Source organism: Fusarium musae, chromosome 1, assembly GCF_019915245.1.
Source record: "Fusarium musae strain F31 chromosome 1, whole genome shotgun sequence".
Classification (NCBI taxonomy): domain Eukaryota; kingdom Fungi; phylum Ascomycota; class Sordariomycetes; order Hypocreales; family Nectriaceae; genus Fusarium; species Fusarium musae.
In genome coordinates, this window is record NC_058387.1 from 5,626,804 (window position 1) to 5,643,955 (window position 17,152).

Below are 17,152 nucleotides of genomic sequence, written 5' to 3' on the forward strand. Positions count from 1 at the left end.
TTGGTGTACCAGTGAAGAAAGAGGATGCCTTCCGCTGCACAGCTTTTTAAAATCTCGTGCCGCCCAAATGAATCAAGGGAAAGGAAATGATCCATTTAGTCATTTTCGCCATTTCTTGCAAGTTTCGGAGGCTCGTGTTTTAGACACACTGACCAATGTTATCCGTTTCTTGACCTTTGAAGCTCTCGAAATGACGCATACTTGTTGCGAGGTAAGAGAATGAAATGGCAACCCCCAAATCTTGTTGTTGAGCTGACGCTGTGAAGTTCACGATGGTTGATGATCCAAGCTCAACGTTTGGAAGTACTCGTGCAATCGCCAACCCGGATCCAGAAAGATTCATGAAAATCAAGTCTAATCCAGAAGAGCAGCAGAACTTCTGTTTACTGGAAAGTTTGATGCAAGAATTTGCTCAAATGCTGACTTTTATGGATTTGAAATCAAGCTCTCTCGAAGGATTCATTTGCGGCTATTGGCGTGATCGTATCTCCAAACTGTTCGCGGTCGATCCGGAGTTCATCAGCAGTGTTCATGATGGTCAAGCGTGTATAGACATATGTAAGTATCGCAGAATTAAACATTCAACCGGCTTCAGATTTACTGACTCCCTAGACAGACGTCCTACCCGAAAGGCTTCGCTGTTTGCTTGGCAAGGACTTTGAACTACAAAGACCTTGAGTCATGAGTGGCGAGAGCGCTGGTTAATGTGTCTCTTGTAGTCTAAATACTAGTTACCAAGAATTTTATACAACAATTAGGGTACATGTCACTATCTTTATCAACGTATCTAAAGTGATAATTATGTGGCCAACAGACCCTGGTTTACGGTTACAGTGTTTCTTACCTAACCCACGGCGGGGCCCGACCATTTCCATCTCGATAGTGTAGGTAATAGCTATTTCTGGTTTCTATGATTTGGATGCAAGACCTGTTATCAATGGAACTTCTCAATTAATTAATTACAGCGTCTGGGATTTCCCGTTTGCTTTGGCATATCAGCGTGCTCTGCAGCGCCAAGCACAGCGAGCGGCCCAATCTCCTTGAACCACGTCATCAGCTGAAGACATGGGTGATAAATGAATGCGGCTGCACTTTGAAATTGGCATCTACAGCTCTACAAGCTTCCATGAACTCTCTTCATTTCTGGCGCCGTCTTCCATCTCACGTTTTTCTATCGCCTGTGGCCCCAGAATTCGCAATGAGGCTCCTGGATGCAAACACCCTTGAAGTGGTGGAGTTCATGGATCACAATGTTCCAAAATATGTGATTCTCTCTCATACATGGATTCCAGGACAAGAAGTTACGTTCCAAGATATGCAGAGTAAAAAAGGGATGGAACGATCAGGATACATCAAAATCAGACAAGCATGCGCCCTGGCTCTTGAGAATGGATATGGGCATGCCTGGGTCGATACATGCTGTATCGACAAGACTAGCAGTGCAGAGCTATCAGAGGCCATCAATTCAATGATGACCTGGTACGAGCGATCGGAAATATGCTATACATATTTAGCAGATGTTCCGCCAGGTACCGACATTCACGAGTCGGAATCATCATTTGCGAAGAGTCGTTGGTTCGAACGAGGCTGGACTCTCCAAGAACTTATAGCTCCGTCGAGGCTCATATTTCTCTATGACGATTGGTCCGTCATGTCCGAAAGAGACGACATTGTCGATCTTATTACGCAAATTACCGGCATAGACCAGAGCTTTCTATCCGCTCCGACTTCAGATTCTCTTTTGCAATCCAGACTCCATGCAGCAAGCATTGCCGAAAGGATGAGCTGGGCTTCGGAACGTAAAACAACTCGAATTGAAGACACGGCATACTGCCTGCTGGGTATATTTGGAATCAATATGCCTCTACTATACGGAGAGGGCACAAATGCCTTTCTCAGATTGCAAGAAGAGATTATGAAACGTTCCGATGATCAAACATTATTGGCCTGGTCCCTCCCAGAAGATGGCCCAGACGAGTCAGGAGTGCTTGCTACCTCCCCGGCTGCATTTGCAAATTGCGAGGATTTTATCCCTTGTGATGTGGGTATGCCAACCCCGCCCTTCCAGATAACAAACAAGGGCCTTCGCATCGAAATGCCAGTGTCCAGCGCGGACTTTAGCGATGGGAGATATGGTCTTCTGCAATGCAGGACGAAACAAGATCCCACGACCATGATTGCGATCCCCCTGGACGGCGGTCGCAATGGCCTATATCTACGGAGCAAAAGGCCTTTGAAAATTCTGAGCTACCAGTACTGGAGGGCATGGTCATTTACTCCAGTCAATCTACTCCCAAGCCTCTCGTTTGCCAGCAGCATTGTCCAGCCACCAAGCTACACGGTCTTCTTGGAGTCCCTCCCAGATGGCTTCTATATTGCAGAGGTTTATCCGCCAAATGAGCCGCAGCAGCCTGACCCAAGATTCATCATGACGGGTACCCCTGAAGACGAGGACCCAGGGTCCAGTAGGGTCGCCTTGGTTCTGATTAAGCACCTTTTCGATTATGTAGAGCCATTCGTTGTAAGAATCATGATAGAATCAGCACCAACGAAGGCGCCGATTGGAACAGAATCTCATCTCGAGGCCACTATCAGATTCGTCAAGAGTTCCAGTGGAAAGTTCTTTGACGGTGAATCCCTTGCCAGTTCATGGCAGAGTTGCAAAGACCCAATGTTCATGTACTGGACACGAAGGAAAAAACAAGACTACAATATTGATTGGACCCGCGAGCACCACTTTGGAAAGACACTTTTTGTTTTTTCAATTACGGAACAAGGTGTCGACAGACATCGCCCCGATTGGCGTCTCTTCGATGAGGATGAGCTGACAGGTCTTCAGGAAGAGTGGGCGCAATCTCTGCAACGGCTATCCTACCAGGCTCGGAGCAGTACTCGTACTTTTATTCGGTCACTTGCCCTTTCACCATGGATGTTCACATTTGTCGTCGATTCCTTGATCCTAAGGGCCATCGGACCGCTCGTGATAATAATATACCATATTGTGAAGAATTTCAGGAGATATACACTTGGCGCTGGTGTCGCACTGTTTCTAAGGGTTTATCTCGGCTATGCTCCTTGGAGGAGGCTTCAGAACTTTGAGGTGTTCCGTCGGATTAAGACCGATTGTTCTGACTTTGTAGTTTTTTACATTTGTTTCAAGCTCCTGCCTTCGGAGCTACTGGAAGCTATTCTTGAGAAGAAATGGAAGGACTTGGTGATGGTGGTACTGGGGCTTGGACTCCGACTCGTGGCTACCGGGAAGGGCGTGGACGTACCTATCATGATGATTTAGTACCTTACCTGGTGAAGCGAATACAGAGGTGATAGGTTTCAAGCCAGGGGGCATTTGGATGGAGCTCGCTCCGTGAGTCATGCGAGACAAAGACTAATCAATGCCTCCACTACTCCGGTGTCGGAATATTTCTCTTTATGTTAGATTTACATCTTTCCTGATCTACTACAAAATACCTCTCTGATGTCCTGCCGGAGACGCCTCGTTGTTTGCCTGGCAACGATTTCGAGCTCTTATAACCTGAAACAATAACTGATAAATGTGGGCAACGAATCTTTTCTAGTCTAATCATCCTAGTTTCCAAGGAATTTATAGAAGAATGAACAATCATGCAGATGTCCATCCGCACTCTCAGCATACTGCGGACAAACACCCCATTCCGTATATCCAAGCTTCATGTAAAATCCCCTGGCCGGCGTATCAGAAGCTGTATCCAACAACACCATCTTCTTACCCAATTCCTTCTTTGCGAACCTCTCCGCCATATCCATCAGCTTCCTTCCCAGTCCATGGCCTCTTTCCTCTGCTGAAACCAATAGCTTGCCGACTTCGACTTTGTGAGAGTGAGTTTCCTTGGGATGAGTCACGAGCGAAATTGTTCCCACTGCGGTGGTGTCGCGGGCGAGCACAAATAGGGTTGCTCTGGGGTTCAGGCCGAAGAGTTGAGGTGATTGCGAAGACCAGAATTCTGTGGCTTTGGTGGGGGACAGAGGTGCGTGGAAGCCGATCGATGATGAAGATGGATCATCGTTGACGCAAGATAGAAGTAGTTGGGTGAGTGAAGGAGTCCATTGTTCTAGTTTCTCAGGACTAGTAATCCGATGTAGGGTCAGGCCCGTTGGGAATTCGACAGCAGCTGAAGAGGCCATTGTGTTGTTCAGAAAATAGCGAATAATTCAGATTTACTATACAAGATATCACGGTCCTATAATTTCATTATATATATGAAGTTTATAATTGTACGCATGACTCATTGGTAGATAGTGACCGAGCTAAATTATGTTATATAATTAGTTATCTCTTATTAGCGGCTTATACCCGCACAGCCGGCTGTGCGATTAGTGTCACGTGTTTATTGCACAGCTGGCTGTGCGAATAAGGATAAAAGGCTTATCTATATAGCCCCTTAATATTATTTTAATTATATTAAATTTAATAAAATAGCTATTAAAATAGGGTTTTAAAATTAAATTATATAAAAAATAGAGGAAAATTAATAAAAATCTATAATTATTATAACTATCTTGTTTTCAAAAAGATAAACTTTAGCTTGATAAATAATATATTAAATAAGTAGCCCAATTAAAGATATCAACCTTTTCATTTCAATTAGCAATAAAAACACCATCCCCTCCCCTATTAGACCAACTAAAACCATTTACTCGGTACTGGCCTTCGCTTCATTAACTCCCCTCTCTTTAAGTACTGGTACAAGTTGACCCAAACTGACTGGCCGTGTCAGGAAGACGTCAAGGCCGCTCGCAAACGCCTCATCTCTAGCACCGTCTGTTGCGAGACCAGTAATAGCGATGATGGTGACAGGCTTGAGGTGATTATCCCTCTCAAATTTACGGATGAGTCGCGTCGCTTCAAGACCATCCATTATTGGCATATTGATATCTGGCATGCTCATTAGCCTCGGCTTCTCAGTAGGGTCTAGGGGCTGGAGGTACCCATTAGGACGCAGCAAAATCTCTCCGGGTTTAGCTGGAACGTCTTCAGAGCCTCGAAACCGTTCACAGCCGTGCGATAATTCCTGTGTAATCTCTTCATATAGGCCGAGAGAATCTGGAGATGGTTAAGTTTTTGAAGCTTGCCAGAATTGGAGAGTGTGAGCTTACTTTCAGATTAATCGAGTTGTCATCTACAAGAAGAAACATGGAATGCGGTTCGACAAAGCCTTCTTCGGTTACTGAGTTGTCAGTGCCACTTTCGCGTGTCTGTTTGGATAGAGGCCCTTGATCCTCAGATTTGATCGGTCCATTGAGGTTGGAATTCGGATTCGCCTGCTGGTCAGGCTGGCTATCCGCAGATGACGAACTCTCACTAGACTGTTCTCGATTCGTCCAACTCCATGACCGATTACTGCATGCGCTCGATACGGGAAGAAGAAACTCGTCAGTATTATTCCTAGATCCTTCTGAGTCCCTCAGAGTGTCTGTTGTTTGGAGCTGCTTCCAGCGATTGAGAGCGTAGCTCAGGATCCTGCCGAATTTTTGGGGCGTGTTCCTATCACGCGGTGAGTATATGGTTAGACGATGGTCGCGGCTCGACTCACGGCTGGTGAATGAACTCGAATACAGACTTTGTGCCAGACTCCCTGTACAGTGTGTCTAGCTTTACAGTAGTTCCGGCGTTGTGACATATCACGACCCCCGGCAGGAGGTGGCCGTTGATTGCATTTTCATCAAGTTTGCTAAAGGCGGCCTCACTGTAAATGATGATATCAGGGCCAGGGGCGGCAGGATCATTCTTCTCAGCTTCCCAGAGGTTGATGTTGAACCACTTCAGAGGCAGACTTTCCAGTGGAAGTTGTGCCTCGCTGTTGACCTCGGCAGCAGTACACGGGACGCGGGTGAATCCCACAGCCGCCACCCGGATAGAATCAAGAATGTTGCCATCGAAACCCATTGGCTCTTCTTCCCGCTCTGCCTTTCCAGGGTTGTCACTTTCAGGGTCAGCGCAAGCTAGTGGCAAGGAGACTGACACGGTCGTGCCCTTGCCGACATGGCTCCGAACGCCAATGGAACCGCCGAGTGATGTGACAATCTGCTTCACAATGCTGAGTCCGAGACCGGTACCTACAGCAAGTGAGTCTTCCTGGGAGAATGGAACGAAGAGTTTGTTGTGCAGAAATTCATCCCCAATGCCCTTACCCGTATCCGAAACGGTAAGGACTACGGTAGTTGACTTTCGCGGTCCTTTGTATGAGATGCCCTTTTCCTGCTTGAGACTGATTTTCACATGACCTTGGGACGTGTACTTCAGGGCGTTGCCCAGGATATTCATGAGGATGCGGCGGATAGCACCAGGTGCAGTGCGAAATAACCACGGCTTGCGATGGTCTATATCTACTGTAATTTGTACCTTGCCAACCAGGTCTGCCTATGAACTCGACATGGTTGGTAAGGCGCTCGATCATCGATTGTGGATGAAATTTCAAGACTTACATCTGGCGGGAGCCATCTTGGCCCCTGTGGCATGACTGCGTAGTGGAAACTGTGACCAATGGTGACAGTTTCGATGACTTCTTCGGCGAGTCTGTCCAATGCAACATCCGAGCATAGAGACTGCATCTGGGGCCCAGCATTTTCTCTGATCTCCCCGTCGTGTTTACCAGCTCTGGAAGGGCTATGAAGTCTCCTGTGCTCGTTTTGCGACTTCAACACTCGCGAGATAGTGTTCACTTTACTGAATACCAATAGCTACACAGGGATTAGCGACATGATCATTCTGGCTCGGTCGAACATATCATACGTGATCGATGGTGTCAAGCAGTGTCTTTCCGGATATTTCCAACGCGTGTACAACTTCTTGCTGAAACAGGTCGAGTGAAGTACCGGCCAAAAGCTCAGCACCGGCTAAGATTCCATGGAGCGGCGAACGGAGCTCGTGGCTTAACGTGCCTAGCAGATCCGCCTTAGCCTTGTTGGCTAGTGTTATGTCTATTCGGTTGATCTCAGCCATGGTGACAATCCCAAGAGCCTTCAGGTACGGCAGGTCCGCTTCTGGTGTGAGAATGCGAGCGGCTGTCTTGCTCCAGACGAGGCCGCAAGCGTAAAAGCGGTTTCGGGAGGGATCCCAAATGGGGACTAATGCAACACTCCTCGCCCCGGCAAATAGCTCGGCAACGGGCCTGGCTTCATCCTTGCGCGAGTAGGTGGGCTTGTTATCTGCGGCCGTCTTTGCCGTTCGGATATCGGGAAGATTGGGGTCTGTCTCCTCCCCGGATGATGACTCCCCTGAATACAACGAGCCCGACTCCTCGAAACTGAAAATCTTTCCATTTGGATAGCGGGAAATGAGTCGTTTAAGGGTCTTCTGATTGAGAGATATTTTCAAACCTGGTTGGACTAGGTCCAGTATAGCTTGATCAGCGGTGGAGAGGGCAAGTATGGTGCAAGGTCTCTTGTTCTGGATATTGCTGACGTGGTCCGCCGAGCTATCCTCGCTGCTAGATGAGGAATCGTTCACAGAGTGTAACGACTTATTCTCATGGTCTGTAGGAGCCCCAATCGAATTGACGCCTGCATCAAGAAAGAGTGCGCCGTCAACCTTCAGTGAATTACAGACGATATCCGCTGCCTTGCTGAGCATGCTTGCAAACTCAACTTTCTGGGGGTCAACAAAATGCGATGTGTTGGTCTGAAGACGGGTGGCTGGACTTAGTGAAGCTAGAGCTGCTGGCTTGCTGAAAGGTAAGGGAAGTTTATTCGTAGTCCCATTCGAGCACTCGGGGCTATCCTGTAGGCTTGCGCTAGTCTTCATTATGTGATTGCTGGAGACATGATTGCTAGATGAGTCGTCTCGCTGAAAACTGTGAGTCCGGCTGTCGCGCTTGCTAGAGCTGGAAACGTCGTTGGTAGCATCGTTATTGCCACGGATCAGGTGGCTAAGGCCATTCATCATGCGCTCACTGCGAATGAAATTTTCTGTGGCGCGACGTGTCTCCAGGTAGGACATGATGGTCTTAGAGAGATCCCTTAGGAGCTGTATGGACGCCTGATCTAGACCACTAGGCCTAGGACTGTCATCAAACACGCTCAAGACACCGATGTTGAATCCTCTGGGGGTCTGGATAGGTACACCGCAATAGAATCGATGATAAGGGTGCCCTTGCACGCATGAGCCACTATGCGAGTGGCCATCTTCGGCAAGGTCAGGAATGACCGAGACCTCCGGTCCTACATCGCGATCCAAAGAGGTAGGTTTCATGCTCCGAAACTGAAGGACATGTTCGCAGATGCTGTCGCCACGAGGGCTAATCCCAGAGGGCCAGAGCCGGTCACTGATGCCGCCCGAACAAGGGCCAATGGGAGACGACTGGGTGGCCTCGGCGACAATGTGCTGGTACTTACGGTCAAAGAATGAGATGATGGCGCGGCGAGCCTGGATACGGAATGCGGCCAGCTGTGAGAGGGCATTCAAGATGGCGTCGGAACAAGGAGCATCTCCAGTGATCGTGTTCGTGGTGAAGCAAGAGGCATATCTGTGTTGGGACGTCAGCACTTATCCACAGGAGCCAGTCTACCCATCGCATTGGAGAATGACAGTTAACCCAAGCAGGCGGCAGACAAAAGCAGCGGTTGGTATGTACTTGAGCATTTCCCACTCACGCGGGCCTTCAGAGGCGATTGGTTCCGCCTTGGCCATGATTCAGCGACCAGAATGGTGACAACCCAGGTGGTTTCGATTGGAAATGGGTCACAATAGGGATTGGGTAGGTGATCAAATGATGATTAAGGAAAAGCATGGATAAAATTGGGGGTCAAGTCTGCGAACATTTCACAGTACACTAAATAAAATTAGCCAAGTAACTCGTCTGATGCATCTGCCGCATGTTCCGATAAACTTGGGGAAGCTAAACTACCGGCCGCAGGTCTCGAGACATTTAGTCCTAGTCTTTCACGAATCCCGGCAGCCAGAGCAGGCATCTTGAAACGCGGAACACACGTTAGCCTAGCGTACTTAATGATCCTATGAGAGTCATTCTCGCCGGTATAATAAACTCTCTTGATCCTTGCGTAAGGTTTGGCCATTTGTCCAATCAAATTCAGTACTGATATCGCCTCATTTTAACATCGAGCTACCTCCACTTAATAAGCGGAAGTGTCTACTCCGTAATCGGTCGACAATATCCTCTATAAGGGTGAGGGGACAGGACAGGTGGCTTCATCCGGCAACGCAACTCAAAACGCGACAGACGCAATAACTTTGATGTACGTGGTGGCCGGGGGTGGGTCAACCTGGTCGTATCACACTGCCATTATACCATTGGTACTCCGTACAGAGTAGAGCTACAAGCAACTAGCCGCGCCCCACTGCGGCCGTAGTTCATTTACTACAGGCCGCAGTCACTGGCCTGGTCAGAATATTATAAAGTTAATATTCACCTAAACCGGGGTTCCGAGCCCAATACTGCCACGTAGGGTAGTTGGCATTAAGATTGACGTAGGCTGAAGATGAAATTTATCTTAGAAAGTGAACTCATCAGAGCTAGAGCATCCCAGTGCGGTCTTGGTTTATCGAGGTCATGGCCAAATGTGTCACGATCTTATCTTCTTATCGATAATCACATTTGTCAGTCTCTAGGGCAGCATAATTGGGCCTTGAAACCTACCATAGGATAGAACGAGTTTTGTGCGTCTTTCTTGGATCGCATCAAACAATTGCTGCGTGTTGAGAGGCGATATACCATACTGGTTTGCAATGAAAGCACAGGACATATCGCAGTAGACGTACCAGCCAAGCATAAGTTGGACCAGAGGGTCTTGCGGTTTCTTTTTATCCACCAGCGTATTTTCAAAAAGCACCCGAGCCCCGCCAAAATGCTGTTTTCCATGGTCACCAGTACCAACACAGCAGCGGGAATGGAGGAATTCGTCACGGGAGAAGGACGTTGCGCACTCTTACTAGCCCTGGTCGATTGAAACCGGCTTATAGCTGCTGAACTTAGCTTTGATCGATGCGAGTCTGCCCGATGCTATGTTGCCTTCAGTTTTGAGACAAGAGTTGAATGACTGAATGAATATATTCCGCCTAGGAGGATAGGCTTCGTTAGGTTTAACAGAAGGGCCTTTCTTCAAGTGATAAATTACATAACAGGCGTTTCAAAACTACGGATCTTATGACAGAGTACAACCAGACTAGACTTTCTTTGCTCTTAATATACAACAGTAAACTGATCTAAACATTACTTAAGCGACATTTATAACCTAACTCAAATCAAGCCATGGCCTATAATCAAAAGCCTGACCTTGACTATCACCGATACTACCATGAATTTCAGGCAAGCCCGTGGCGTGATGATCCATCTCTGGGAGTATGGCTGTATATCTATCGCTGATAGGTTTTGCAAAGCGTTGGAGAAAATGCAACATCCAATAATCCATATCAAATGCCGTGTCCATACTCTGCTGGCATGTTCGATGGAATACTTGCAGCCGCGAAATAGCCAAGTCAATACCAGGCCAATACTGGCGCAATTCCATCATCATCTCAAAGTTTTGCCTAAGCATCTTCTTTACGTTTCTGATTTGAATCTCATCATCATCAAAAAGCAGAGTGTGCAGATGAATTGACGAGGAAACTGCAAGAAGATGTCCAACCATTAGCCACCGGCATTCGCAGCCTGGTGTTGAGTTTGCACGTGATAGGAGGTTGCTCAAATCCGCGGCGTGGCTGCGACAACGCCTTGCATACTCAACCATTTGAGGACTTCGCCCCGCCGCTGTAGAGGTACTTTGATGTAAGAATTGGTAGTAGAGGAGTTGGCTGAAATGATGGTAGCCTGTGTGTAGAGCTACCAGGGTGCGGCCGAGGCCAGTGCTACTGTATGCTGCGAGATTTGTCGGTGTGACATGCAATGTACTTGGAAGATTCAACTTCCATGTTTCAAGCTTGTCTGCTATCCCCTCAATCTTGTCGAATAGTTCAGCATCTGAGATGCGGTTTTGAACAGTCAACTCGTGAATTTCGTTAATTGGCGCCACAACTTCAGTGAATGGGATCATCTGTGCCCAGAGACCGGGTTGTCGAGATGTAACCTCATCGCTTTGAATCATAAAGTCCAAGTGGTCAATACTGGGATCCAGTCGTTCAAAGGCGTGTTCCTCCATGGGGACGGGAAAGTCAGGATCAATAGTGAGCTGCTGCTTAATGCAAGATCCGGCACTTTCCCAGCAATCCCACATCCAAACATTCCACCATACTGTCATGAGTTAAATTAATTGACTTTTAGCAGCGCAATCTTTAGAGAATCTTACCTCTAATCTCTGTCTCGCGTTGGAGCTTATTGGTAGACAGACAAGTCTGTAATCTCCTCAGTTGAATCATACGGATCGCCTGCGCACCATAAAGCGATTCCATTCCTGTCTCACCCTCTGAAGCTGATATACAGCATAGTAACATGCAAGCTTGGATGGCGGATAACGATACTGGCTCCGTGCGGTCGTTGAAAAGGCGTTTACTGTGTGTAGCCCAATCTTTACGCCTCTCACAAAGCTCGGAATCTCCGTGCCATTGGTCTGAAGCAAATCTACATTTGTGTCGATTAGTAATGATTCCAACAGACACTTCTCGGTGTTGAATCAATACCTACCTAGCTGCAAGTGCCATCATAGCGAGAACATGCATCATTTCGGCTCGTCCCTCACGTTGAGCTCTGATGAATGATGGTCTATGGAATAGGGTATGGTCCTTGTCGTGGATGAGATCAAAATATATATCAACAAGTGAATTACACATTTCTTGACTAGGTAGAAGGCGAAGCTGGCCTTCATTGTCGATGCTTGTTTCGTTGAACACATTCGAAAGCTCGTCGACAGAACTTAGATTGCACTCGAGATTGAATCGGAGACATCTAATACATGAAGATGCTTGGCCTTGAGAGTGACATTTTCTTTTTTGTATCCTATTGCTCGGTTTAGATGAATTACTAATGTATGAATGTAGTTTGTGGCTTCTCAAGACCTACTTGCATTGAGTACAAGCATGCTTCGGCCTCCCTTGCCTCTTGGACATGTTCATATGTTGGAGTTGAAGGATGCAACGTTTAGCTTACAACGATGAGATAATTTAAGATAGTCAGTTGGTAGGCACTTGACTTGACGGCACTGATAGTTACGCTGAACGCACCTCGTCGGGGCAGGTTAATTGATGATACCTTATCTCGTGGTTTATAAAGCGGGGATGATCATTATTAGCGCGCCTGATGTATGTCTAGCTGTACTGAACTATACTGTATTTAGGATAACTACTCTAGCATATAGTATAAGATAAGCAGAACATATTAAAAATCCCTCATACACCTCACTTCCTATTTAGATAATTAATTGATTCATAACTATAAAAGCATAATTACTTTAGATTCTATTCGCTCTGGATTATTGAGTACTGGTTTCATATCGATGAACCGTTGAGTAGATACTTGAGTCTGGCGCAAAGAGTTAAGGCACATAACTACAATTAAACAAACGCTAATGAATAAATCATGTACTGAAGATCTCCTGATACAAACTTACTGCAGTTTCTAGCCGGCAATTACATTTTCAGTACCTTGCTGCCATTATACCATTGCAATCAAAGTCTGGTATGGCCTCAGCCTAATTACAGCCATTCCATCTTTGACCATCAATTCGTTCACACCCTCATAATTGCCCAAAGCGGTTACCAGCCCCGTCACATTGATATTGGGCTTTCTTGAATCTGTGGACGCACCGAATAGAATAGTCATTGCCTTGGGAGGAATGGTCCACCAGATATCAGTGGCACTAAAACTGGTCACAACCAGGGCCTCTGTCGGTCCAGTTAGGCTCCCACCAGTAGTGTTGTCAGTGCGTATATACGCAATGACGTCTTCTTCGATTTCTATATTTAGCATTTCGAATCCTCCGTAAACAAATATGTTGGAATGCTGCTTTCGAAACTTGAGCACACGGCGCCAATGGTGAAGGCTGGACTGCGAATCGGCTAACATCGTGGAAACGTTCCAAGTCCCAAAGTCAGGGTGGATAGACATCCAGGGCTCAACTTGCTTAGAACCAATCGGCACGAATCCAGCATATGGACTCTCCGAGTTCCACTGCATGGGCGTGCGTGCGTTGTCACGTCCGACCTGTCGGTATCTGTCCCTATACATCTTCTGCTTTTTTACATCGTCGTGGTAACAACGCTGTACCAACTGCCAGTGATTCAGACATTCGATGTCTTTGTATTTCTCCATTCCCCATTCTCGGGGAAGGTTAACCATTGCAAGTTCCTGTCCCTGATAGATGAAAAGTGTTCCAGACTGGAAGGCAAGGTGGTTTGCTAGCATCTTGGCTGATATTGTTCGCATGGCGGGGGAGTCGCAAGCGTAACGACTAACTGTTCGGCTCTCGTCGTGGTTCTCCATATGCAGGGCGTTCCAACCTGCGTTGGATGCCATGAATGTTTGCCATTTGTTGACTACGTTCTTTAATGCTGTTGGTTGGAACACGGCGGGGTCAAATCTATGATTTGCACCTAGGTCAAGCCCATCTCTGTGAGATTGTTAGCCCGAGATCCTGTAAAAGACTATATTCTGTTATGGCTTACATGTCAAAGTGAAACGCCATAGCTAATTCTCCACGATCCTGGCCCACAGCTTTGAGAACTTCTTCGGGATCTGCATCTGGCATCTCGCCGACACTAAATGCATCGTATTCCTGGAGTATCGATCCAATCCCACGTAGGTATTCGTGCAGCCGTGGTCCACAAGCACAATGCTCGGTGGGCTTCTGAAAAAATCCCGGTTTCTTGATCTTTGCGTCGGGCAGGCCAGGTGTTTTCGAAATATAGTTAATGACATCCATTCGAAACCCATCAACGCCACGATCAAGCCAGAATCTTACGATATCGTGCACGGCATTGACGACCTCGGGATTTTCCCAGTTCAAGTCAGGCTGTCCAGATGACCAAAGGTGAAGATAATATTCTTGTGTGGTAGCGTCCCAAGTCCAAGCGCTTGTACTAAAAAAGGATTCCCAATTGTTAGGTGGCATCCGTTTACCGGTTTCGGGATCCCAGCGAGCCGGCCGCCAGAAATACCAGTCGCGATATCTGCTTGTCTTTGAAGACTTGGACTCTTTGAACCAAGGATGTTGATCCGATGTATGGTTCACAACAAGGTCAAGGATATACTTCAAACCGCGGTCATGGAGGCCTTTGATTAAAGCATCATGATCGGCCATGGTACCATAAGGCGGATAGATATTCTTATAGTCAGAGATATCGTAACCCATATCAATCTGCGGAGATGCCAAAATGGGAGACAGCCATACCATATCAACGCCAAGAGACTTGATATAGTCAAGCTCTGAGATAATTCCTTGAATATCTCCTATACCATCCCCATTGGTATCTTTAAAAGAAGGTGGGTAGATTTGATATACAGAGGCTTCCCGCCACGAGGCTCGCTCGACGTTTGGGATGACAGGCTGCATTGTGAATGCCGAGGAAAATCGATATGTGCAAACGTTATTGGGGGTTTCTGAGAGTGAGAGTACTGTTTAGCGCCAGACAAACGGGGGCCAAAGATGTGAATTCCAATGCACCTAGGACAGGTTTTGTGCTACTGGTATTTATTTAACCATTTTGCGACGGTAATATATCCATGGCTTTACGTATTCGGAATAGTATCGAGAAGGATCCCGTAATATGGCAACAGGGGCCAATATCCTGGAATCCCGGGCTCCCTCCGTGGGGATTTGTCATGGCGGGACTAGCTGTAACACAGCATTTCCATGTATAATACCTAAGTGCGCAATAAAAGCCGCAAAAGGTTTCTCATTTATCCTATCATGAGCTGATAGCCGGTAAATGCGGAAAAGCCATTACAAATAAAGTAAGTCATGCGGGAAAATGGGGTGGCACAAAGGAAACGCCCTCTAGCTTGGCTTATCAGAGTAAACATCGTAATGAATACTGGATTAACACTGGAGGCTTCCGTTATCCCAACACCATGAACAATTAAATGCGGGAAATGCTTCTATTCGATAGGCATAATTCCGCCCAAGGGCAAAGTGTATCTTGCGCCATTGTGCGGAAAAACCTTACCATAGTAGGCAAGGTGAGCGTCAGATGCGGTAAATTCTAACTCGAAATGGGCTAGTTGATGATGTGGAACTATTGCTAGACTGCGGAAAACCCCACGAGCATAAGTGTCAAGGTTCTGACCCTCAGTCCCGAATGCCTATCTATTATGAATAGTCACATCTTTTGCTGATATCCCATGGAGACTAAATTTCGGTCTAAAATCATGTTGGTTTCCGGAGACTCTATAAGTTCTTGATGACGTTCGTTGATTTGGGAATCGTGCTTTTCATATTCTTACCAACTCAGAACTTGACTGGGAAACAATTATCGCGATGCAAACACCATACGAATCCTCCAACTCCCCAGGCCGCTTGGTGCCTCGGAAGTCCGCTGTTGTTAATCTGGTGGTGTTTGTCTCTGTTTTGGTTAACTCAATGGTAATATCATCCTTACTACGGTACCACGGTGGTTTCTAACAAATGCAGACCTTGGGCTATGATGGGAACATGATGTGAGCCAAATCCGTCACCTTGAAATCTCTAACTGACACAACAACAGGAACGGATTGATGATTTTACCATCCTTTTCTGATTACATGCATTTAAGTACGGCGACCATGGCGGCAAGCTCTACTATCATCTGGGTTGGTAGTGCAGCTGCTTCACCATTTGGAGGTATTCTACTTGACAAATTCGGCCGGAAGAAGGGTATCCTACTAGCTGCTGTTATCTCACTTACCGGAATTGCTTTGCAGAGCGCGGCTCAGAACGTTGCCATGTTCATCGTCGGCCGATTCATTCTCGGGTGCGGAGTAGGACTTAGCTCGATTGCTTGTCCGACATATGCGTCTGAAGTTGCCCCAACCAAGTACCGTCCGCTCATGCTAGGATTCTATTACGATATCTGGTATTTCGGAGGTATGGTTGCAGCTATCATCACTTACGGAACGTCTCAGATTGATAGCACTTGGTCCTGGCGATTGCCTTCCCTCTTTCAAGTAATTCCAAGTTTTCTATGCTTGGCAATGCTGCCTCTCATCCCCGAGAGTCCGCGATGGCTCATTGCACAAGGCGAGCACGAAAAAGCACTTCATGTGCTGGCTGCCACCATGGCAAACGGTGATATCACCGACGATGACGTACTGGGTGCCTACGACCAGATTTGTTCTACTATTGCGTATGAGAAGGAGAACCCTGCCTCTCAAAATTGGCTTGAAGGCATCAAATTACCGTCGAACAGGAAGCGAGTTATGTTAGCTGTATCAGTTGCCATTATCGGGAACCTAAGTGGCAGCGCTATAGCCTCGTAAGTAAATATTCATGTCAAGACTCGCTCGACTGCTAACTACTGCAAAGCTACTGGCTGGGAACTATGCTTAGCCAAGCTGGTGTAACTGACACATATAGTCAATTACAGATCAACATCGCCCTCAATGTGTGGTGTTTCGCTTGTGCAGTGGCAGGAACACTACTTGCGGATAAAATCGGACGCAAGCCTCTTGGTATTGGAAGTTTAGTTTTTGCTCTGGTTTTCCTATATCTGGTCGGAATCTTTACTAAGAGTAAGCGAATCGCAATATCGTTTGAACCAGTCTGACCGCATATTTAGTGTATGGTTCTTCAACTGACACTAGAGCCGTTTATGGAACTGTTGCCTGTATATTCTTTTTCCAAGGTAAGGAATACTATCGCACAGCAGGTTGTGTGCTTACATGTTCTAGGCGGCTATAGTTTTGGCTGGACAACACTGCTTGTCATGTATCCTACAGAAGTCCTGAACTTTTCTCTCCGAGCAAATGGCATGAGCATCTATACATTCACATCCAACTCAGCAAGGTCAGTCTATATTGCAGTGTCTGTTCACAGCGGAGTTATTGCTGATGATCTGAATGATTAGTGTTTTTGCAACATTTATTATGCCCTTCGCACTTGAAAGTATCGGGTGGAAGATGTATATCATAAACGCCTCGTGGGATATTTTAGAGGTTCTCTTTGTTGCTTTATTTTGGGTCGAGACCAGAAGGAAATCTCTTGAGGAAATTGATGCGCTGTTCGGTCCTAGCAGCTACCTGAATGTTGAGGCCAC

At 46.8% G+C, this 17,152-nt stretch overlaps 4 protein-coding genes across 4 annotated transcripts; 2 read left to right on the top strand and 2 right to left on the bottom strand.

Annotated features, from left to right (window-relative positions):
• Positions 1 to 1,651: 1,651 nt before the first annotated feature.
• Positions 1,652 to 3,292, top strand: J7337_001699 (uncharacterized protein; the record flags this gene model as incomplete). Its single annotated transcript, XM_044819433.1, has 2 exons — positions 1,652 to 2,041; positions 2,069 to 3,292. 2 exons carry the CDS (start codon positions 1,652 to 1,654, stop codon positions 3,290 to 3,292), a joined length of 1,614 nt encoding a protein of 537 aa, XP_044687135.1.
• A 1,378-nt stretch (positions 3,293 to 4,670) lies between these two features.
• Positions 4,671 to 8,665, bottom strand: J7337_001700 (uncharacterized protein; the record flags this gene model as incomplete). The annotated part of the gene is made up of 6 exons (XM_044819434.1): positions 4,671 to 5,048; positions 5,134 to 5,521; positions 5,571 to 6,397; positions 6,463 to 6,717; positions 6,770 to 8,501; positions 8,544 to 8,665. The coding sequence occupies 6 exons, from the start codon at positions 8,663 to 8,665 to the stop codon at positions 4,671 to 4,673; spliced, it is 3,702 nt and encodes a 1,233-aa protein (XP_044687136.1).
• A 3,913-nt stretch (positions 8,666 to 12,578) lies between these two features.
• J7337_001701 (uncharacterized protein) lies at positions 12,579 to 14,475 on the bottom strand (the record flags this gene model as incomplete). Its single annotated transcript, XM_044819435.1, has 2 exons — positions 12,579 to 13,533; positions 13,589 to 14,475. 2 exons carry the CDS (start codon positions 14,473 to 14,475, stop codon positions 12,579 to 12,581), a joined length of 1,842 nt encoding a protein of 613 aa, XP_044687137.1.
• A 1,208-nt stretch (positions 14,476 to 15,683) lies between these two features.
• On the top strand, positions 15,684 to 16,963 carry J7337_001702 (uncharacterized protein; the record flags this gene model as incomplete). Its single annotated transcript, XM_044819436.1, has 4 exons — positions 15,684 to 16,372; positions 16,474 to 16,628; positions 16,676 to 16,741; positions 16,788 to 16,963. 4 exons carry the CDS (start codon positions 15,684 to 15,686, stop codon positions 16,961 to 16,963), a joined length of 1,086 nt encoding a protein of 361 aa, XP_044687138.1.
• Positions 16,964 to 17,152: the final 189 nt, after the last annotated feature.